The sequence below is a fragment of the Dendrobates tinctorius genome, unplaced genomic scaffold (assembly GCF_039654945.1).
Source record: "Dendrobates tinctorius isolate UK_male_01 unplaced genomic scaffold, ASM3965494v1 ptg000016l, whole genome shotgun sequence".
NCBI classification, from domain to species: Eukaryota; Metazoa; Chordata; class Amphibia; order Anura; family Dendrobatidae; genus Dendrobates; species Dendrobates tinctorius.
This window is the reverse complement of record NW_027361684.1, coordinates 6,755,161-6,779,378: the sequence shown is the minus strand read 5'-3', so window position 1 is coordinate 6,779,378 and position 24,218 is coordinate 6,755,161. Positions and strand designations below refer to the sequence as shown.

The 24,218-nt window shown below is 45.7% G+C and overlaps 1 protein-coding gene and 1 long non-coding RNA gene across 8 annotated transcripts in view; one reads left to right on the top strand and one right to left on the bottom strand.

The window, feature by feature from the left end:
- The window catches only part of NCOR1 (nuclear receptor corepressor 1), a 214,158-nt gene that overhangs the window by 168,652 nt on the left and 21,288 nt on the right, over nt 1-24,218 (bottom strand). For all 7 annotated transcript variants that reach the window (XM_073565347.1, XM_073565345.1, XM_073565351.1 and 4 more), the window contains exon 2: nt 11,871-12,045. In XM_073565347.1, coding sequence (XP_073421448.1) covers nt 11,871-11,975 — 105 coding nt within the window. In that variant the 5' untranslated portion in view covers nt 11,976-12,045. The remainder of the gene's footprint in view (nt 1-11,870; nt 12,046-24,218) is intronic.
- LOC141079613 (uncharacterized) lies at nt 6,664-7,949 on the top strand. Its single transcript, XR_012228532.1, has 2 exons — nt 6,664-7,183; nt 7,641-7,949. It is a non-coding gene; the product is annotated as an uncharacterized lncRNA (long non-coding RNA).

Sequence of the window (24,218 nt, the reverse complement as noted above, 5' to 3'; positions counted from 1 at the left end):
AGGAAGGTTTCCTCTGATCCCGCTCCCTGGTGGCGGCCGGCCGATCCTGTTGAGTGGCTCTCTCCGTGGCAGAGAAGGGACGAAAGGGCCTGAATGGTCGAAAACCCTTTCTGTTGAAAAGACTTTTTGGTCGAGATTGGGGAAGCGAAGTACTTTTACCTCCAGTGGCATCGGAAATTATCTGATCCAGCTTTGCTCCAAAGAGTCTAGAGCCATGGAATGGCAGATTGGTAAGCGACTTTTTTGAAGTAGTGTCCGCATTCCATGACTTTAGCCAGAGGACTCGGCGTACAGCTACTATGTTGCTGTTAGCCCTTGCTACGCAGCCGGCCGCGTCCAAGGAGGCGGCCAAAAGGTATTTACCCGCATGGTTAATCTGATCTGCAAGATCCGCCAATTCGTCTTGAGGAGCTGACGCTAAGATGCCTCTGCGAAGAATTTTTGCCCAAGCGGAATTGACTTTCGCCACCCAGGCGGATGCGAAAATAGGGCAGAGAGAGGCGCCAGATGCCTCAAAGATAGACTTAGCCAGAGATTCAATCTGCCTGTCAGTAGGATCTTTGAGCGATGCCCCGTCTGGCAGAGAGAGCACCGTTTTTGAGGCTATCCGGGAAACTGGAGGATCCACCTCGGGAGCCTTGGACCACTTTGAGAGCAGTTCTGCGTCAAAGGGGTACAGAACGTCCAAGTACTTGCGGCCTGAGAAACGTTGCTCAGGGCGCTCCCAGTGTTTGGATAAGGTAGTATCGAAATCGTTGTGATTGGGAAAGGTTCGAGACGGAGGTCTGGCTCGTTTAAGGAGAACCGAGCATTCCTGAGGTGGAGCCTCATCCTGTTTAATTTTTAGTGTTTGGAAGATAGCTGCAATAAGACTATCGACCATGTCCCGCGTTTTAGAAACGCTGTTCCCCTCTGAACTAGCTTCCGATTGAGAAGCATCGCCTGACTGAAGGTTGTCATCCGAGGAAGGAGAAGGAGGCCTGGGAGCGGAAGGGCCCTGCGAGCTCGAGGACGAAGTGGACAGAGCCCGCTTCCTAGAAGTCCTTCCCTGTCTGTCTCTCTGAAGGTCGCGGTCAGGTGTGGACGACTCACCCCGAGAGGCGGTCGGGGCAGAGGTGGCTGAGGATAGCTGAGGCAATCGTTCTAAGACCTGGACCAGCGACTGTGATACTTTTGTCAAGTCAGAAACAGACTGTGACATTGTAACGGCCCACTACGGGGGGAGAGAGGAGGGAAGAGCGCCCTCCGCCCGGGACTCTGTGCATTCCTGAGATGCTGACATATTTGAAGGACTGCAGGGGGGGCAGAATGGGGACGACCGACCCGATGCCCACTTCTTTTTACAGCGCGCACAGGCGTAATAGGTAGCGGTGGGCCTGAAGCAGAGATCCCCTGAAGGGTTGGGCATAAGTAAACTGCACTGAATGGCCGCAGAAATTAGGGAATAACTGCCGAGGAGAGCTAATCCTTGCCTCAGAGCCGAGCCTACCGAGATTCTGTGCGAGCAGCAGAAGAAACGCTGAAGTGTCCCCCAAACAGCGCAGGAAGGAGTGATTCAGGCATCAGGAAATCCTTGTGCTGGAAGATGGATGCGGAGCTTAGCGGCTGCGCCGTGACTGGTTAATAGCGACGGAGAGGGCATGGCAGAAGAGGGGGGGCTGGCATCCAAAAGAGAAAGAAGCCCTGTGATGGGCTAGAAAAGGCGCGCTGAAAGGAGCGCGCTCAGGAAGGGAGGAGGGAGAGCAGAGGAATTCCCCGCGCTGAGGGGAAAGCGAAAGTGAAAGTGCCTCCCACCCTGACGGCGCCGCAGCCCCATGCCCGACATACCGCGCTAAGGATGGCAATCTGACCCGGTCCTGCCGCTTGCGACGCTGCGGTGAGTGAGGAGATCCCCCGAGACTCCCTGACTAGAGCTGGGAAAGTGGAGGAACGCAAGCGGCTGTGTGAGCGCGCGGCAGGCAGAAAGGGCGGGAGATTCAAATCTGTGGACCTGAAACCAACAAGGTCCCTTCTTCTCCCATGTCACTGAAGGTTATGCGGGGCCGGAGGGAACGTACAGGCACTTACCTGACGTCCCTGAAGAGGATGACCACAGGGGCCCACGGGGAAACGGCAGGCCGCTGGGAGGGGAAGGAGTCCTCTGTACCCGCATCCTGCAGAAGACGGCTTGGAACACCTACGATCGCCGTCTTCCTCTCAGCCCTGTCCCGAGAAAGGGGTGAGGAAGGGGATTCGGCAAGGACCAACCACCTGTCCGCAACCCTTATTACCGGAAGGTGATAGGGAAAAGTCCTGCCTGCGGTACTGCGAGTTGCGATGTGGGTGACACCACACTGCTCGCTCAGCCGCATGATATAGGAAATCAGGGTGATAACTATACCCTGTTTCCCAATGGAAAAAACCTAAAAGACAAAAGAGGGAGAAAATTAAAAAGTTCAAACTAAACCTGAAAGGAAAATTGGATTAAAACTGCGGATCTGGGGAGATCCCGGTCCGCCTCCTACAGACACTAAGCACAAACTGAGGTGCTTGGTGCCTGTCGGTGGGTGTATACTGCCGGGGAGGAGCTAATTTTCTTGTTTTTGCATAGTGTCAGCCTCCTAGCAGCAGCAGCATACACCATGGTATTCTGTGTCCCCCAATAAGGCGATAAAGAAAATGGGCTGATACAAAAGTTTGGGCTCAGATAACTTTGACCAAGGTTTCAGACATTAATTAGCCTGTTAGGTTTATGGATTGTTCACTATAATCATCAGGAAAGGAAAGGAAATGCATATTTCCCAGCTTTATAAAAGCCCAACCTCCTCTAACCTTGTGCCAAAAAACAGCAGCCATGGTTTCTTCTAAGCAGCTGCCTAGCACTCTGAGAAGGAAAATTCTCGGACTTTAAGACGCACTTTGTACCTCCCAAAATATGGAGGAAACTGGGGGTGCATCTTATAGACGGGATGTACCGCCTCTGGCCGTGATGGGGAGGTGGGGGAGCGGCAGCGGCGGAGCAGCAGATCACAGAGGCAGGAGCTGGCGGCTGCGGCCAACTCCTGTGCCCGCTGCTAAAGAGAAATGAATATTCACTGCATCCCATGGGCGTGGAGACCAATGAATATTCATTTCTTTTTGGCATCCTGGTAGTAGTAGCGCGCAGTGTCATCCACCGGCTTCCTTCTGCTGCCGGCGGTCACGTGTGCTTCTACATAAGAGAAATGAATATTCATCTCTCAAGTATCGACACACGTGACTGCCGTCAGCAGAAGGGAGGCGGTGGATGACACTGCGCGCTACTGAAGAGCAATGAATACTCACTGCTCTCTGCGATGAACAGTCCTGGTGAGTATTCCGGATGCTGTGCTCTGCTTGTGAGCGGCACATGACGTCCCTGCCATACACTGCTCACAAGCACTGTGCAGCGGCTGGCATGAGAACAAGATGCTGCCAGGGAGTGGAGGAAGGTAAGGTGTAACGGTTTGTCTGTTTTTTATCTTTTCTGATGGGACCATGCATACCAGGATGGGGATGGGGTCCTGCAGACCAGGATAGGGATTGGTCCATGCATACTTGGACGACATGGGGACCCTACATACCAGGATAAGGATGAGGGGGCCATGCATACCAAGATAGGGATAAGGGGGCCATGGATACCAAGATAGGGATAAGGGGGCCATGCATACCAAGATAGGGATAAGGGGGGCCATGCATACCAAGATAGGGATAAGGGGGCCATGCATACCAAGATAGGGATAAGGGGGCCATGCATACCAAGATAGGGATAAGGGGGCCATGCATACCAAGATAGGGATAAGGGGGCCATGCATACCACGATAGGGATAAGGGGGTCATGCATACCAAGATAGGGATAAGGGGGCCATGCATACCACGATAGGGATAAGGGGGCCATGTATACCAAGATAGGGATAAGGGGACCATGGATACCAGGATAGGGATGAGGGACCATATTTACCAGGATAGGGATGAGGGGACCATATTTACCAGGATAGGGGATATTAAGTACAGAATTGACTACATTTTTTGCTTCAGGTTTTTTTTCTCCCTAATTTCCTCCTCTAAAACCTTGGTGCTTCTTATAGTCCGAAAAATTAAAATACGGTAATTAAAAGAGCGGTTAACAGGAACAGTGGAGTTCAAGATAAGGTCTGGAAGACCAAGCACAATTTCAGCGACAGCTGCTCGTAGGATTGCTAGAGAGGCAAACCAGAACCCTCACTTGACTGCAAAAGACCTTCAGAAAGATTTAGCAGACTATGGAGTAGTGGTACATTGTTCTACTGTTCAGAGACAACTTCACAAATATGGCCTTCATGGAAGAGTCCTAAGATGAAAACCTCTCCTCACCATAAAAGTATGTAAAAACTATGCACCAGAAGTATACAAAAGAACATCTAAACAAGCCTGACTGATTTTGGAAACAAGTCCAGTGGACCGGTGAGGTTAAAGGGATTATTCAGTCCAAATCTACAAGTCTGCAGTCACTCCCACTGCTGCATCTTACAGCTGCAGGGGGCATCCTTCAAAATTTTACTCCAGCCAGAGTCATTTCTGATGTAAGTTGTGCAACTTCGGTCAAATTTGACAGACTGCGCACGAAAGAATTAGCATAAAACTGACAAAAGTCATATTTGTGTGCAGTTTTATAACAGAAATGGGTTGGAAAACTCCTTAAGGCTATGTGCCCACGTTGCGTTTTAATCCGGACACTCAAAACCGGACTCCTTCCCAGAAATCGTGCGTTTTTTTCAGCGCGATTTTACTGTGATTATGTTCGCGATTTTCGCGTGTGATATTCAAGCACTTTCCAAGCGATTTGAAGCATCGCTTGGAAAGTGATTGACAGGTTGGTCACACTCGTCAAACATAGTGTTTGACAAGTTTGAGCAGCTTTTTACTATTGAGGCCGCCTATGCGGCATCAATAGTAAAAGATAGAATGTTAAAAATGATAAAAACATTTAAAAAAATCGGGGTATATTTACCTTCCGGCGTCCCGCGCTGTCTCAGCGACGCTCCCGTTCCCAGCGATGCCTTGCGAGACCTGTGATGACGTTGGTCTCGCGTTGCTATAGTGATCTCACGAGACAGCTAGAGTCACGCGAGACTACGTCATCACAGGGCCTTGCCGCAAGGCATTACTGGGAACGCTTAGGCCGGGAATGCAGCGCGGGACGCTGGAAGGTAAATATACCCCGATTTTTTATTCTTTTTTTTACAGGGGTATGGTACCCAGGGCCCGGAGGACAGTCTTCCCTCCTCCACACCGTGAGTACCAACCGCACATGAGACGCTTAACTTCCCACATGGTGGGCATAGCCACATGCGGGAAGTAAGCGATTCTCATGCATTCCTATGGGTGCAGAATCGCGGCAATTCTTTGCGATTCCGCAAAAAAGAATGAGCATGCTGCGATTTTTTCCGCGATGCGATTCCGCCGCGGAAAAAAGCGCAGCATTAGCACAGCATGTGCGGAATGCCATAGGAATGCATGGGGGGCGTTCTGTCCAAGTTTTTTAAACGTTTTCGCGCCGAAAATCGGGGCAAAAACACTTAAAAATCGCATCATGGGCACACAGCTTAAAGGGGTTATCAAGCCTTGTGGTGAAAGTCTGCAGTCACTCTATGACTGCAGACTTCTGAATCCTTACAGCGCGTACACAACATGAGGTCACATGACTGGGTGACTGCAGACTTTCACCACAAGACCAGACAATCCCGTTCTGAATCAGAGCCCTAGAGCTCCATGTGACTGACTCAATATTGACATTTTTTTGCCTAGAGTTTAATTTTTGCTACCATAAAATCCATTCACTCTAGAATTAACGGGACCTGATAATCATGGAAAGGTACAGACTAGTGACGAGCAAACGCCCTGGAGTAAGGTGTGATCCGAGCATGCTCAGGTGGTATCCGAATATCTTGGGTGTGCTTAGACAATATGTTCGAGACCCCATGGCCGCATGATTTGAGGCTGTTAACAGCTGCAATACATATGGGGATTGCCTAACAAACAGGACATCCATGCATGTGTTAATTCTGTCGAACAGCCACAAGACATGAAGCCGTGGGGATTCGGACATATCCGAGCATTCAGAAGACACTTTGTTAGCACACGAGCATGCTCAGATAACACCTTATCCAAACATATCCGATTCATATTTTGAACTCGGGGGAGGAAAAAAAATGCTTATTTTTCTACTGCAAGTTGAACCATGTTTCCAGGTCCGGGCCACCATTGGGCAGTGATAAATCCTGCTTTGCAAACTGAAAATTGTTACAAGATAATGATGAACCATCAGACTGCGGAGCATTTTTTCCCCAACATATCAGTATTGCACGGTGGCTCAGCGGTTAGCACTGCAGCCTTGCAGCGATGGGGTCCTGGGTTCAAATCCCACCAACGACAACATCTGCAAGGAGTCTGTATGTTCTCCCCGTGTTTGCGTGGGTTTCCTCCGGGTTCCTCCCACTTTCCAAAAATGGGTCATTCCATGTCAAGTGAACCAATGATTTTTACCTCTATATTTTTAAATCTTTTGAGATTTTGTTATTTGGTAATCGTGTGTCAGAGAATGCAAAACCTGAAGGAAAAAAAAATTTCTAGATTTTTTTTTTATTATTTTTTATTGATTTTCAAAGTTCAGAAAAAGTGCGAATTTCGGTGTTGCCTGCCTTAACATTTCTCCTCATAACTCAGGCTAGAAAAAAGATAGACAAACAAAATAAACGCCAGTCTACCCAGAACTGTACAGGCTTTGACCAGATATGTCACAGGAGTATCTTTGTTAATATTTTAACCATGCGAATGCAAACGCAAAGGTTTAAAACACATTTCTGAAAAAAATGTTTAATTTAGAAATATCAAAAACTGCACATGTACCTGCTATGCTCCTAGCCACATCTGTACCAAAATTCAAGTTGGGATCATGATGGGATCATATTTTAAAAAATTAAACTATACAGTGTCAATTCCAAAATCTGGTATTCAGATCTGTTCAGCCTGTGGTCTAGACAGTGAATGCAGAGCAAATGACAGGCCAGCAGCTCTGTCAGTCATGCTGAGTATCTGCCCACTGCAGAGTCAGGAAGTAAGACAGAGCTTTCATGTCCTGACATGTTCACTCTTGAACAAACAATAGTCTCTACGGCATCAAGGGAGTCTGTGTGCTACAATATTGGTGAGTGTGTTTAAAGTTTGAGTAAACTTACATTAATAGTTTAATGCTTTTCTTATTAAGGGCCAATACACACACAGCGCTATTCTGAGTGATCATCGTTCAGTAAAATGCCCCTCATTGATTTCAATGGGGTTAACACATGCAGTGCTTTTTGAAACAGAGTGAGTAAATCACTGCTTGCTCTACTTTTTGATCTGCAATAAACGCATTTATCACTATTTATATAAAAAGCTGCCATCGTTTTCACTAGCGATTAAAAAGACTAATGCAGATATAGTGAAAACAAGGTAGAAAAATGTGCCAAAACCGCAGCGTTTATCCGCAGACAGACAAAGCTGTGTGTGCATTAGCCCTAATACTCACTTTTTAGTAACAGTTATATCTCAAGTGTACTGTAAATCTTTATTTTTATTACCCATCTTCCTTACATAATATTAACTGTATTTTTCTCACACAGCAATGGCTGCTACTTCTCAAAGAACAGCATTTTATAATATATGCTGTTGCAATCCTTTTGAAAAAACTGGACACACAACAAGAAAAAATCTTAGGCCGGTACAAGATTGGATGTTTCATATAAATCCATCAATCAATGCAGGCATGAAAATTTGTGACAGTTGTAGAAAGCAACTTGCAAAAGAGAAAAATGCTCAGCAGGCAGGAAATTTCGAAGAACCTGTAACTTCCAACACAGAGGATTTTATCAATCCTGATTTAACAATAGAGTATTTGAATAAATCACTTTCTAACATTGAAGAGTCACCCATTGCAAAAAAAAGAATCCATTATCTAGGTTATTGCCAAAAAAAATTAGAAAAAGTTACAAAAAAATTGACCCTTGAGCTGGCAGGTGAAACAGTAGAAGGTGAAGGAAAAATGACACTGATTCAGAGATCATTCTGCAGCTTAAAGATAAATTTAAATCCACCCACAGCAGAAGTGAACAGTTCATGATACTGACTACACTACCGAAGAGTGGGACATGCAAAAGAATAGAAAATGAATTTAACGTTAGCAATAGAATGGCTAGAAAAGCCAAATATCTAGATGAACAAAATGGTTTCATGTCTTGTCCTGATCCTAAACCAGGCAAAACATTAGATGAAGCTATAGTTGGTAAAGTGAAAGATTTTTACAATAGTGATGAAGTGAGCCGAATTATGCCTGGAAAGAAAGATTGTGTGTCTATAAAAGTGAACGGTAAGAAAACTCCTGTCCAGAAGAGGCTGGTTCTTACCAATTTGAAAGAAACCTATGAACTTTTTAAAGAAAAAAAATTCCACTTCTGCCAAAATAGGATTTTCAAAATTTGCTGACCTGCGACCGAAGAATTGTGTCCTGACTGGTGGTAGTGGTACACACTCAGTATGCATCTGTGACGCCTCTGGCTAATACGTCCAAGAGTGGACCCTCTGGATCGCGGATCCGGAGCCCCTGGGCCGAGCACACCTGGTGAAGACCGACCCCTGTACAGGGATCGTTAGGGGCAGGACCGCAGGGGGCGGAACCGCGACAGCCGGAGCCAGCAGGGACGACTCGGAGGACTGGCAGACAGAGCAGGAGTAGCGAGGTGGAGGGCAGAAGGAAATGGCTGGAAGCCTACAGGAAAGGTACAGCGAGGACCACAGGAAGGAGACAGGCAGACAGACACGGAGCAGGAACAGGGCAGACAAAGGAACAGTAAGGATAGGCAGGGTACACAGAAGAAGGTAGGGCCGATGGGTGCTGCAAGTCACAAACAATCATCAGGCGCCCTCAGAATAGAGCGGACGCCTGATATATGCGGAGACCGGAAGTGCGCCCTACAGACCCTCCCCTAGCGACGCCCCCTGCCAACGGAAGAGGCCGGGGGAACGCGCGTGCGCGGCCTAAGGCCGTCGCGGTTACCCGCAGCAGAGCGGCAAGCAGCGCGGAGGAACGCGCGAACCGGGGGGCGCAGGTGAGAGGAAGCTGCGGCGGGCACCGCCGCTAAAGGGGCATCGGCGGGCACGACCGCCGATGTCACACATATGTACAACACACCAGAACACTAAGCTCATGATTGAAGGGGGTAAGCTGAAAGATATTCAGATTGGCGAGTCCAACCTTGGCGATTACAAAGTATGTCTGTCTCAAATATTGTGTCCAGAAAAGAGTTGGAGTTGTTATCTCAATATTTGCAAAAAATGTCCTTCAGTATCGGCTCTCAAAGAAAAAATATTAAGTTATTTTGAAGAGGCTATGGTAGATAATATAACTTATAAACAGTGGATATCTGTTGACAGATGTACTTTTGACACGGTTTTTAAAAGTGCAGAACTTTTTATAGAATGTTTTTGTGAACAGCTGATAGTCCTTAAACACTCATTTATAGCTCGCCAACAGTCTGACTACTACAATCACCTCAAAGAAAGCATCAAACAGAATGAGGCAGTAATAAGCTTAGACTTTTCAGAGAACTATTCCTTTGTTGTTCAGGATGAAGCACAGTCATTTCACTGGAACAATGAACAAACAACTGTGCACCCTTTTGCGATCTATTACAATGAGAATGTAGAAATAAAGTACAAAAGTGTAGTTATGATATCTGAATGCTTACTTCATGATTCAATAGCTGTTCATTTATTCCAAAAAAAATTGATTTCAGTGATAAAAACAGACATCCTACCAAGTTTGAGCAAGGTCTACTACTTCTCGGATGGCTCTTCTGCACAGTATAAAAACAGGAAAAACTTTATAAATGTATGCCATCACAAGAAAGACTTTGGAGTGGAAGCTGAATGGCACTTTTTTGCCACTGCTCATGGCAAAGGTGTATGTGATGGTTTAGGAGGCACCGTGAAACGCCTTGCAGCCCGGGCTAGCCTCCAGAGGCCATATTCAGACCAAATCTTAACACCATGCAACTTTTCAAATGGAGTGAGAAAAATATTCTTAACATCCAGTTCATGTACTGTACAAACAAGGACTACAAAGAGGAGGAGAGTTTGTTAAAGCATCGGTTACAGGAAGGAGAACGCATCAAAGGGACTCAGCAATACCACACTGTCATTCCACGTAGTGAAACAGAAATAAAAACAAGGATTTTTTCATTCAGCAAAGACAGTGAAGTGCATGAAGTGGTAGAAGACGGCACAAGATTGAAAATGGATGACAAAACTGGTTATGTGACCTGTGAATATGATCGGCACTGGTGGCTGGCTACTGTACTCTCCAAAAATTGTGAAAATGAAGTAGTAGAAGTGACTTTTTTGCATCCTTCTGGCCCAGCGCCATCCTTTGTGTATCCAAGAAAACCAGACATTTTAAAAGTTAACAAAAACCAGATATTAACTCAGGTGGAGCCCAACACCATGACCGGCCGCACATACTCTTTGACACAAAAGGAAATGGCCATTGCTAGTAAGCGCTTATGGACCAGATTACATTTCACCCACTAGAAGGGTCAAATTGATGATAAAAGGCCAGTTTAAAAATGTACTATTAATTGTTTGATTAGTTCATATTTTATAGAACGAGGATTTAACTACTGTACTATTCTTCTTAAACACTTCATAAATGACAGGTTTAGTGATGAATCGTTACATGTATAAAAGGTGGTAAAAATATTGGTTCTTTTAATCTTGTTTTTAACATATAATTAGGATGAGACCACTTAGAAAAATCACACTTGAGGATATGATCACCTTTTTTCTTTTGGTTTGTTCAGTGTATTCAGGTTGAAAATGCTGAGCAAGTTGTGTTATGATGATTAAGATGGATTTATTCTGGCACTTCGGGATTTGTTTTTTGTGTTTCCTTATTGTTACATATAAATGTTGAGTTCAATATGTTGTAATGTGAAAAGAAAAAAGGAATAAACTCACAAACATAAAATCAGATGATTCAAGGCTTAAGAAAAAAAATACAAATTTGATAGGTCCCAAGTTGAATCACTGTACAAACAAACAAGAACACAAGTAACGCACATGCATTTTTTCACCATTTTAAAACATACGTTTTTTTCACAATTGCGCATCAAAATTATGAATTTGATTTCTCAAAAACAAAATGTAAAGAAACAGTCTTGTGACATATCAAATGAAAGCCTTTACCGTTCTGAGAAAAATGATGTCTCTCCCACCTTTGTATCTTAATTCTAGCCCAAGATATGATAAAAAATGTAAAGCCATACCAGGCCAAAATTCGCTCTTTTTCACAACTTTAGAAGTCTGTAAAAAATTAACTGATGAAGAAAAAAATTCAAAACTTTTAATTTGTAATTAACTAAAGTTGTACTTCATAAAAACAAAAAATAAAAAAAATCTAAAGACATCAGGTAAAAAAAATATTCATTTTTGGATCACTTGATATGGAATGACCCAAATAGGGATCTAGATTGTGAGCCCCAATGGGGGCAGGGATGATGATGTCTGTAAAGCGCTGCAGAATATGATAGCGCTATACAAGCATAATAAGAATACAACTCCACATCGAAGGCCCAAGTCAGGAAATCCACCATATTTACCTCCGACATAGGACGGACCCTCGGCATTTAACTTCTGGGGCTTGATTTTTAATGCAGATCATCTCACAGAGATTTGATTATGATTAGTAATCGACTTTCTAAGTAAAACGTTCATTATTCACTCTAAGATAATGTTGCAATAAGAAAAAAAAACAAAACACAGAAATAAAGGAAGCTGATACGGAGGACAATGACACGGACCTGTTGGTGACGGCTGCTGGGGAAGGCGTACTGCACGGGGTGGGTGGAGTAGCGACTCTGTTCACTGCCGAACGCTCCTTGGTTAGGATACCCTGAACTTGACATAATGGGAGACAAAGTCCTCACTGAAGAGTAAGGTCAAGGCCAATGCACAGTCATGATTTCAGGAAATCACCTGGGGGAAAAATAACAGCAGTTTTAGCAATCAGCAGGAGATAACACCGACAGGCAGTACAGTAAATAGGATAATCATGTACGTCACGCATGACCTCCGTCTCCATGACATGCGGGAGATCTGATCTTCACACTTACAAATAGTATCCCTATTTGACACAAAAAGCCGCATCTTGGACTTCGAGTCACAGCCAGAGAGCTGCAGCCAGCAAGAAATTAGCAACTAAATCGTCGTTGGGTTTTTTGTCCCCCTTCCTGGACTGTAGGACAGTAATTTGCCCTTGATGGACTTGCGTTGATTTTCTTACTGACTTTGTTCCACAAGCATTATAATAGGAGGTAGGACAAACCTAATAAGGAGCACTGCAGGATGTACAAGCTCATCAGGCCATCACCGACAGTGGTCACAGTCTGGACGGGCGCTGGGGCATTCCTCCACCATAAGAACCCCTACTTTAGGTTGGGAGTGGCCCTTTGTATAGAGAAGGGTATTTTGCTGCACGTTCCTGCACATATGCATGCCAGAGACCAACAATATAACCCCTTGGTTCGGTTTAGGGTCGGCTTAATAAACACTCCTGTAAGATGTGACTATGCCCTATACCTGTGTAAAGCTATATTACACATAAAGAAGCTGCTTACAAAAAGCAGGTGTGGCTGAGTTTTTTTGCTCCATTTTTATTGCTGCGTTTTTGTTCCCTTCTGAACGTTGATAAAGTTTAGAGCCCCTCAAAAAAAACTGATGCAATTTTTTACCTGCGTTTTTGCACTTACTCATTATTTTCTATGGGTGAAAAACCGCTGAAAGAAACGACATGCTGCAGTTTTCCAATGCAATCAGGACAAAAAATAAAACCGTGCATGCGTGAGATTTCTGAAATCTCAGAGCTTTTGCTGGTACGGTAAAACGCAGCTTAAAATTTGCATTTGAAAAAAAAAAAACGCGGCTTGTGAGCATAGCCTAAGGGTATGTACACATTGATGCGCTTTTGATGCAATAAAAAACTGTTTTACAGTACCAAAGTGAATGAGATTTCGGATATCGGCGCTGCTTATGTATTCCCTGCAGATCTGAACCATCAAAGTGTTGGTTCTAAATCTGCCGCAAGTCAAGCGTTTCATTTTGTGCAGCGTTTTTCCTGCAGAAAATTTACATGTTGTTACCCAGGGCTGTGGAGTCGGCGTCGTGGAGTATACGGTATATGGTATACTCAATGACAAGATTCAGGGTCAAGGGCAATGCTGGGAGGAAGATGGAGCAGATGTTTCATGCAGCCGCTGGATCTGATCTTGTGCCTCTCCCTTATTATTGCACCTTTTGAAGTGACAAACAGGACGCACGTACAGTCCTGGCGGATCCACACAGCGAACACTACGCGCTAATAGCTATACAATTAGTATATACGCGCTATACAATTAGTATAATGTGGCTCCAGTGGCCAGGACAGCTTGCAATGCCAAATCAATTATCACTATGTATTACATTAGTAATTTTATTATACTTTTTTTGTATCTTTGATCATAAATTATATTTGTAAGTTAATAAATACAAGTCCCCATCTCATATTCCCCCCATCAGTATTTTGTAAGAGGCGCCAGAATGTATGACGATTCTGCCACCAGCCTTAAAGGGGTTGTCCGGTCCAAATCGGTAAGTCTGCAGTCACTCTGTGACTGCGGACTTATGAATTCCTCCGCGAACGCACTGTGCTCTGCGAGGATTCGCTGATTTTCAGACCCAGGACCGGAGGGTATGTATGAGTTATCCATACTCCTGGCCAGTGGGCGCAGTCTTGCTCCCTCCATACCGCGGCCCGACTAGTGACGTGGTCGGCCAGTGCGTGTGCCTGACTAGAGGGGTTGGTCACACTCCATATAAGTGTATGAAGAACGAGGTCGCGTCCATTGATTGGGGGTATGTATAACTCATATATACCGTCCGGTACCGGGTCTGAAACCGGCGAATCCCCGCAGCACACATAGTGACTGCGCACACTTATCGGCTTTGACCCTTTAACGTGTTATTCGCAATCAGAAATTATTACAATTGCAAAGGGTTCAGAAAAACAAACTGTTTTGCAACTTACAATGTCAAGAGTGGAAGGATTTCTCTTTTTAATTGTGCACTGCTCGCTGCTTGGGTGACCGGCCGCTGCTGCAGTCTATCAGAGGTGATCGGTCCCCACGGCAAGGAGCGCAGCGCTCACAAGCCGTAGAGCTTGTAATCGCTATTCTGAGGCTTGATCACTGGATCTAGCCAGCCACAATCCTCCAGCGCGTCTGCCTGCAGCATCCCAAGGAACACGGATTGTGCCAGTGGCACCAAAATACTGCAGGTCCATATTGCCAAGCAAGAGCGTACCCTTCACCCTGCAAATAGGAAGCCGGGAGGCAGGGGAAGCCGTGCACCCCTCTTTTATTGCGAGTTGAAGGATTTCTTTAAGGCTGTGTGCACACGCTGCGGAAAAGGTGCGGATTCATCCGCGCGGATTTTGTACAATCCGCAGGTCAAAAGACCTGCGGTTTTACCTGCGGATTGCTCTGCGGTTTTGCCCTGCGGTTTTTCATCTCCTCAATGGAGGAGATGGCAAACCGCAGGAGAATCCGCAGAAAGAATTGACATGTCAATTCTTTCTGCGGATTGAAAACCGCAGATAATCCGCGCGGAAAATTCCGCACCGTCTGCACTGTGGTTTTTGATTCCCATAGGGAATCATTGTACTGTACACCGCAGCAGAAACTGCTGCGGGTCCGCAGCGGCCAAAACCGCTGCGGAACCGCAGCAAAATCCGCAGCGTGTGCACACAGCCTAAGTTCACTGTTCCTCACTACTATAAAAAAAAAGACATGTAATCTCTTATTTTTTATGCAGAAGAGGTTAAGAAAGGTTTACACAAGTGATAGAAACAGGTTTTGTGTTTTATGGCCTTCAATGACGAAAAACTAACATAGAAGCAGGATGTTTAGAGATCACCTCTGACATCTAATAACTTTATTACTCCACTCAGAAATACAAAGTGGTGACATAAATCGCCCCATCTATAAAACGTACACTGAACTACTACTATCAGTAACAACCAAAAGCCACTAGGTGTCTCCCTTCTGTCCACTGCCTGTTGTCAAGTGTAATCCTACGCTATGGCAGAGATATAGTCTTTCAGTACAAGGCAGGCTGGTCATATAGGACAACTGCTGGAAAGTGAGTAGGTCATTCCAGCTCCTACAGTGCTGGCAGAATGTTGATGGCAAGGAATCCCCCACACTGAAAGAGAAGATGGAAAGTTACAGAACATGAGAATTTGGACAGTTCATGGACATATTAGACCATTACAAGTGATGGATAAGGGCAAGCTTGTGTGAAATGACAGATGCACCTGAAAGGAGGCAGGACGCAGCTACTGTGGTCCTTTTATGTATTTATTTTTTCACAATTCAACTTGAGCCCATCTAAATCAGCCTGCTGTGTCCGCCATTCAGCATTGATCTAGCGGCGCTCATGAAATATTTACCCATCATGGAGGGTTGAGGAGCTAGTGATTCTGCACGGAGCGCGCTTCTGCACATTATATATGGCTTTCTTTATTGCCTGCACACATTTTGGAGCACTTTATACTGCAGTTACATGGGTAGGAAGGACGTAATTATCAAGGCCACGTCCTAAGTTCTGGGGACTTACCACCTACTTGACATGGTGAGGAGTCTAGAAAGTGAATTTCATAGGGAAAAAAAAAGTAAACTCAAGCAACCATGTAAAGGAGACGTCAGATTTACAACAGAATCTTAGAAGTATCTACATAGGTAAACCCTGCCAATACCAATCTGCAATCCCTGTGTATGAATAAACAAGACAATGCCAAAATCACCAATTATAATCATACCAAATAATGCAAATACAATGCAGAGATCACAGCCCTTAGTCAAACCGCTTAGATGCTGTGACTATTACTGACTGTGTCGTCTAAGGGGTTAACCGTTATATATCACAGCAAAATTTAAAAAATGGGCATATGGCTCTGATACAAAGGATGCCAAAAATACAATAAAACACAAATTCAGAGTCACGACACTGGGAAAATTAATATAGTAGGTCATTCTGAGAACCAATACCACCATGCAGACCAACCCTTAAAGGTGCTTTCCGCTCAAGTATTTCCATAGGAATCAAACAATACAGTCATGGCCAAAAGTTTAGAGAATGACACAAATATTAATTTTTACAAAGTCTACTGCTTCATTTTTTCTAATGGCAATTTGCATATACTCCAGAATGTTATAAAGAGTGATCAGCTTAACAGCAATTACTTGCAAAGTCAATATTTGCCTAGAAAATGAACTTTATCCCCCAAAACACATTTCAACATCATTGCAGCCCTGCCTTAAAAGGACCAGCTAACATCGTTTCAGTGATTGCTCCATTAACACAGGTGTGGGTGTTGATGAGGACAGGGCTGGAGAGCAATCTGTCATGATTAAGTAAGAATGACACCACTGGACACTTTAAAAGGAGGCTGGTGCTTGGCATCATTGTTTCTCTTCTGTTAACCATGGTTATCTCTAAAGAAACACGTGCAGTCATCATTGCACTGCACAAAAATGGCCTAACAGGGAAGAGTATCGCAGCTAGAAAGATTGCACCTCAGTCAACAATCTATCGCATCATCAAGAACTTCAAGGAGAGAGGTTCCCTTGTTGCCAAAAAGGCTCCAGGGTGCCCAAGAAAGACCAGCAAGCGCCAGGACCGTCTCTTAAAAGTGTTTCAGCTGCGGGATCGGGCTACCAGCAGTGCAGAGCTTGCTCAGGAATGGCAGCAGGCAGGTGTGAGTGCATCTGCACGCACTGTGAGGCGGAGACTCTTGGAGCAAGGCCTGGTCTCAAGGAGGGCAGCAAAGAAGAAACTTCTCTCCAGAAAAAACATCATGGACAGACTGATATTCTGCAAGAGGTACAGGGAGTGGACTGCTGAGGACTGGGGTAAAGTCATTTTCTCTGATGAATCCCCTTTTCAATTGTTTGGGACATCTGGAAAACAGCTTATTCGGAGAAGACCAGGTGAGCGCTACCACCAGTCTTGTCTCATGCCAACTGTCAAGCATCCTGAAACCATTCATGTGTGGGGTGGCTTCTCAGCCAAGGGAATGGGCTCTCTCTCAGTCTTGCCTAAAAACACAGCCGTGAATAAAGAATGGTACCAGAATGTCCTCCGAGAGCAACTTCTCCCAACCCTCCAAGGGCAGTTTGGTGATCAACAATGCCTTTTTCAACATGATGGAGCACCTTGCCATAAAGCAAAGGTGATAACTAAATGGCTCAGGGAATAAAACAGAGATTTTGGGACCATGGCCTGGATACTCCCCAGATCTTAATCCCATTGAGAACTTGTGGACAATCATCAAGAGACGGGTGGACAAACAAAAACTTTCAAATTCAGACAAAATAAAAGCATTGATTTTGCAAGAATGGACTGCTATCAGTCAGGATTTGATCCAGAAGTTGATTGAGAGCATGCCAGGGAGAATTGCTGAGGTCCTGAAGAAGAAGCGTCAACACTGCAAATATTGACTTGCTGCATTAACTCATTCTAACTGTCAATATAACCTTTTGTTACTCATAATATGATTGCAATTATATTTCTGTATGTGATAAAAACATCTGACAAACACACATAAAAACCAGAGGGCAGCAGATCATGTGAAAATATATTTGTGTCATTCTCTAAACTTTTGGCCATGACTGTACAATCCCATCTGTATTGACAGTCTTCATTACAGCTCCATTACCAACAATAAGGGCGCATTCATCATCCAGGGTCAAATTGTCACTTCTGACCTGGACGATGGCATATGGGAAGACGGTAAATCGCAATGACTGGTGGCCACACTCCCTTAAAGGGGCTTTCCCACTAAATACATTTATCACCCATCAGGACTTCTGCACTCTCCGCTCAGAGGACTATGAGACTTCTGCTCTTGGGGGTCTTAGCACAGGTACCCTCAGAAATCACCCTATTCTGTGAATAGATGATAAGCGGATCTATTAGGAAAATCCCTTTAAAAATTATCTATCCACCTTGATATTCAGCTGCGCTGGGACTATGTGTGAGCATGGTGTGACGTCACGGAGGGATGACATGATGATCGCTCACTGGCCTAGAAACACGTAAAAATACTAAATAAGGGCTGAAGAAAGGTAGCGTGGCGCAGCACTTATTTTTATTGGCGAGTGGTGCTTTAAAAAGAAAACTCACACTGCTCTGCAGATCGCTACCTGTGAAGTCGAGGTCTCTGCCAAGTACATTTTGGCAGAACATATTGCCAGTGTTAATAGTGCTGCCAGCTGTACTCTGCCAACTAAAACGGGAAAAACAAAAATTGTGAAAAGTGGCAGAATTCACGTGGAGGTAAATCTTTGCCCAGTAGAGGTCCTTTACACCAACAGAAAGCTCCCAATGGAGTAAACGAAAGGGTCACGTATAATCTGGTATACAGCTCAGGGGCTTATCCATGAAAATGGAAGTTGATGAGCCGTCAACACTAAACCCACAAGCGTTTCGCGACAGGTCCCGGGAGAAAGCCGGACAGGCCGCCGACAGGTCCCGGGAGAAAGCCGGACAGGCCGCCGACAGGTCCCGGGAGAAAGCCGGACAGGCCGCCGACAGGTCCCGGGAGAAAGCCGGACAGGCCGCCGACAGGTCCCGGGAGAAAGCCGGACAGGCCGCCGACAGGTCCCGGGAGAAAGCCGGACAGGCCGCCGACAGGTCCCGGGAGAAAGCCGGACAGGCCGCCGACAGGTCCCGGGAGAAAGCCGGACAGGCCGCCGACAGGTCCCGGGAGAAAGCCGGACAGGCCGCCGACAGGTCCCGGGAGAAAGCCGGACAGGCCGCCGACAGGTCCCGGGAGAAAGCCGGACAGGCCGCCGACAGGTCCCGGGAGAAAGCCGGACAGGCCGCCGACAGGTCCCGGGAGAAAGCCGGACAGGCCGCCGACAGGTCCCGGGAGAAAGCCGGACAGGCCGCCGACAGGTCCCGGGAGAAAGCCGGACAGGCCGCCGACAGGTCCCGGGAGAAAGCCGGACAGGCCGCCGACAGGTCCCGGGAGAAAGCCGGACAGGCCGCCGACAGGTCCCGGGAGAAAGCCGGACAGGCCGCCGACAGGTCCCGGGAGAAAGCCGGACAGGCCGCCGACAGGTCCCGGGAGAAAGCCGGACAGGCCGCCACCAAGTGTAATGGAAGAAAACCACCAACTTAGGTGTGAACTGAGCTTTAAACAGAACTGTATTTACAGGGTTTCTATCAGGTCATGATGCCATTTCAAAAGTGACCAATTCCTCTTCTAAAGCAGGTAACACAATCCCATTATCATTTTTTCAGATTAATAAGTCGCCAATGTGGCAGTGCCATTGCCATCTGACTAGAGAAAAGTCCCTAAGAAAACTGTGCAAATCCCTCATACACATCTATCATCACAGTGATTCAACGAGACACAAGTACTGACGAGAGGGCAAACAAGCCATAAGCCTAAATAAAGAAGGCAGTTTCCACACAGATGTCACCAAGGTCACTACATGCAACTCTATCAAGTGTCCACTAGAACATGAGCTGCTCACACGTTGTCACACTCCAAGGTGACACACGAATGTATGAACCAGATTAGCTGCTTTGTGGCGTGGATGTTGGGAAAGGGCAATAATCAGGTCAAGTCTAAGGCTGGAGTCACACATAGCGACTCACCAGCGATCCCGACAACGATATCAATCTGTCAGGATCGCTGGTGAATCGCTATGTTATCGCTGGTGCGCTGTCAAACAGACAGCTTCACCAGCGATCAGCACAGCGACGCTGTGCACGTTAGTAACCAGCGCGCTGATGCAGGGAGCTGGTAACTAAGGTACACATCAGGTATCCAAGGGACGTGCGTCCCTAGATACCCGATGTGTACGTTAGTTACCAGCAGATCGCTGGTCTCCCGCCTGTCACACGCAGCGATGCGTGGTGGCCAGCGGGAGACCAGCGACCAAAAAAAAGTCCTGGCCTTTCCTGCAGCGATCCCGGCAGTGGGGCCGGTCGCTGGTCAGTGTCACACACAGCGATCTCGCTGGTGAGATCGCTGTTATGTCACAAAAATTGTGACTCAGCAGCGATCTCGCTAGCGAGATCACTGTGTGACGGGGCCTTAAGTCTGCAAACCCTGGTTGTGTACACAGCAGAAAGTGAGTCATGCTGACGACATGGCCTCCTGCACTGCTGGATTTCCTAATGGTGTATTTAGCAGCGATACCCAATGTCCCCATTGCAGCACCGTGCGACCTGATTAGCCACCAACGGTTCCTGAACCGCTCTCATGACTTCCGTGCCCCATAACACATTACTTTACCAGGATGGAAATTTCTGCTGCCGATTTCTCACCTTGGACCTCACTTTCAATGTAGAAGGTTGAAATCAGCAGCAAATTTTAGAGTAAATACAAAGCAAAATTTGAAGATTTTGCAGCCAGGTGTTGACTTACCCGAAGGGTTTGTTTAGGCAGGATACATTTGCGTGGTAGATGAAATTCTATAAAACCTCACCCACGTGCTGCAGAGAATTGCAGATTGTGCGCTCTGCGATGCAAATGGGAAAGCCACCACTGTCATCACAGCATTTCAGCAGTCGAAAGAACGGCAATACTTCGAGCAACATACAAATACTAATTCTAAGGAAATTGGAACTTAAAAGAAGTAGAACACGTTTTACTATCAGTTCAATAAAATGAAAAACAGCATATAAAGGATCCAGCATCCCGTACTATACGACACCATGTGCTCATAAATACTTCTGCACTTTATGTAACTCCTTGCAGCATCCTCATCTAGCTGGATCCCGACCCTGGGACCTTCCCCATCTCACAGTGATGACAGACGTTCTGTGTGTCTGTACAGGCGATACTTACTGGTGTGTAGAGGACGATCACGTGCTCATGAAAAAGACAAAATCAAGAATCACAAGGTCCCAATCTACTGACAGCTCACTACAGCCACCGTCATTGACATCAGAACTATCTAAGTGACAGGGAAAAATAAGTGAGTTCGGCAATGCATGTACGTAGCATCTCACTTTCTAGAACCATCCAAATGTTATTTTTTACAGAATTTTTCACCAATTTTAAATTTACTTTTTTACAAATCTCAGCATTCAGAGATGAGATGCCCCATAGCTGCAGGAAACAACCGTCTGGAGATGGTCACTGACTTCTTTGGGGGTCTTCGTATGCCGTGACCCGTAGAGCGGTCATTGTTCAGGGAAGGAGAGTAGGTGAGCTGTGCCCGTCAGGCTACCATATAAAATAAGTGAACCGTTTTTTTTTCTAAGGTGTCATGCTACTTGTATCAGTGTTTTTTTTTCCATCCCTTTGTTGCCATTGAAGCAGGGAAAGTGTCAGAACATTCTTGCCCGCTGACCTTAAAGCATCAGTTAAAAATGGATGAAATCAGATGCAACGCTGAAGCAGACCGTCTATCATGTGTCATCCGTGTCTCACAGATCCCAATAAGACTTTCCTGGATGTGTCTGATCCAGAAAGCGGATGACTATAGTACAACAAGCTCACAGATTGGAGACATGTGTCCATTGTTAAAAAGGATGTGTGTATGGATCAACAAAACCCTAGCGAAATAACACACATGGATGTGTGAATGTAGCCCTAGGAGGAGACCATATGGTTGGCTGCCTATGGCCACATGATTGTAAAACAAAACGCGGCCAGTGGTCAGAGATCAAGTGGCCAGTGTTGGGTGGTCAGAGATCAAGTGGCCAGCGTTGGGTGGTCAGAGATCAAGTGGCCAGCGTTGGGTGGTCAGAGATCAAGTGGCCAGCGTTGGGTGGTCAGAGATCAAGTGGCCAGCGTTGAGTGGTCAGAGATCAAGTGGCCAGCGTTGGGTGGTCAGAGATCAAGTGGCCAGCGTTGGGTGGTCAGAGATCAAGTGGCCAGCGTTGGGTGGTCAGAGATCAAGTGGCCAGCGTTGGGTGGTCAGAGATCAAGTGGCCAGCGTTGGGTGGTCAGAGATCAAGTGGCCAGCGTTGGGTGGTCAGAGATCAAGTGGCCAGCGTTGGGTGGTCAGAGATCAAGTGGCCAGCGTTGGGTGGTCAGAGATCAAGTGGCCAGCGTTGGGTGGTCAGAGATCAAGTGGCCAGCGTTGGGTGGTCAGAGATCAGCAGTGTGTGATCTAAGCTTTACATTTCATTGTGGTCTGTAATGATAAAGAAATGGCTGCTAGAGAAAAATATGAAAAAGTGCAATTTTTTTGTCCAGAAATTATAATAAAAAAACATTCATATGATGGTTTTTTGTGGCCATATTTTCAGATCCACAAATGCAAAATATAAAGGGCCTATTACAGTTCTCTGTGCAATCTTTGCACATGCTATGTTAAAAGCTGAAGTGCACATTGCATTTTTCCCACACAGACACCCATCTGAACGGGCAGACTCACTTACATTGGTGATCTGCTATCTGTGCTGCACGTGGACTGGAAATACGGTAGCCTGAATGAGGCCTATAGGTCCAATGACATGGATCAGACAATGATCTAAGAACATGATGAAAAAAAAAACTGCAAACCTGGATCTATTGCCAGCCAACATAAGCAAAACAATGAAGGTGCAGAGAGGTGGGGCAGAGGGACATGTTGGCACAGTATGGCGCGGACCTTCCTCCAGTAACCGTGCCAATAACGAATCCGGTGCTCAGCTCAGACATTTGTCCTCCAAAGCCAGCAACTAGAATCCACCTCATCTACAAACCGAGGACCATACGTACCGTGCACTTTTCCATCTCTTTAAAGGGAAGAGGAACATAAATGTTAACAATTCCTCCATGACACTTCAATGAGGTTCACCAGAAACTGTTGTGATCCATCATGTGACAGATCCAGCCGTGGGTCATGGTAACCAGAGGCTTATATTATATTCTCGCTTCCTTTCCATCCTATCCTGCCTCCTATTGTAACAAACCCTGGGAGAAATGTATGAAGAATCATTCTGAAGGTGGAGCTCTGCCAACTTCCCCTTCTCACCAACCTCAGACCCGTCTCTGGCAGGAATACGACTGGAGGTAGGAGCCGGCCCACACTAAGAAAACAAATCAAAGACTCTAAAGCCGGCCATACACATTATATAAGGGTCGGATAAACCATTATTCAGCAGACGGCTCTCCCCTGACTCCCCCATGCACAGGAACAACGCAGCTGATCGCTAAGCGGCGTTGATCACTGAGCGGTGCTAATCGCTGAGCGGCGCTGACCGCTAATCCTGTGTTTTTTATGTGAAGAATAGAGTAAGATACAACCAGACTCCTCTGGCAGAACGTATCTGCCTGCATAGTAAAAGGACTCGGAGAACAAATTCAAGTCACCCAATCCTTACCTCTTCCGAAATAATCTGTAAGAACAAGTCAAGAGGCCCCCACAGTCATAAGACTGGTGGCCAATCTCGCCAAAATTGGTTGGTTCAGACAACTTATCTATGCACATGGCTATAGGCTTTAAGCCCTGATTAATCACTTCCAATTTGTTGTTTGTCAGCCAAATTCGGACTATTAAAGGCCATTAAAGGGACCTTCCAGGCACAGAATACTGATGGCCTGCAGTTACTACCACCACTAAGTAGATGGCGTGCCACTAATTGTTTAAATGCAGCCGGCGGCACTAGAGACACGTAGCATAACAGGAGGATGAGTGCTACATCTGGAGGGGTTAAGACTAGTGAGTACTGTGTTCTTTCTTTGGGTTATTGCTATTACAGATAGATAGATAGATAGATAGATAGATAGATAGATAGATAGATAGATAGATAGATAGATAGATAGATAGATAGATAGTCAAGAACTACAGGAAACGTCTTACCTCTAATTGCAACCAAAGGTTTCCGTATCAAATATTAAGTTCTGTTTTTCTATTGCATTAAATACTTATTTCATGTAATAAAATGCAAGTTAATTATGTAAAAATCATACAATGTGATTTTCTGATTTTTAGATTCTGTCGCTCACAGTTGAAGTGTACCTATGATATACAAATTACAGACCTCCCCATTCTTTGTAGGTGGGAAAACTAGCAAAATCGACAGTCTATGAAATACTTATTTTCCCCTCTGTATATACAGAAAATAGGTATTAGACCTACCGGTAATGATGTTTCCAGGAG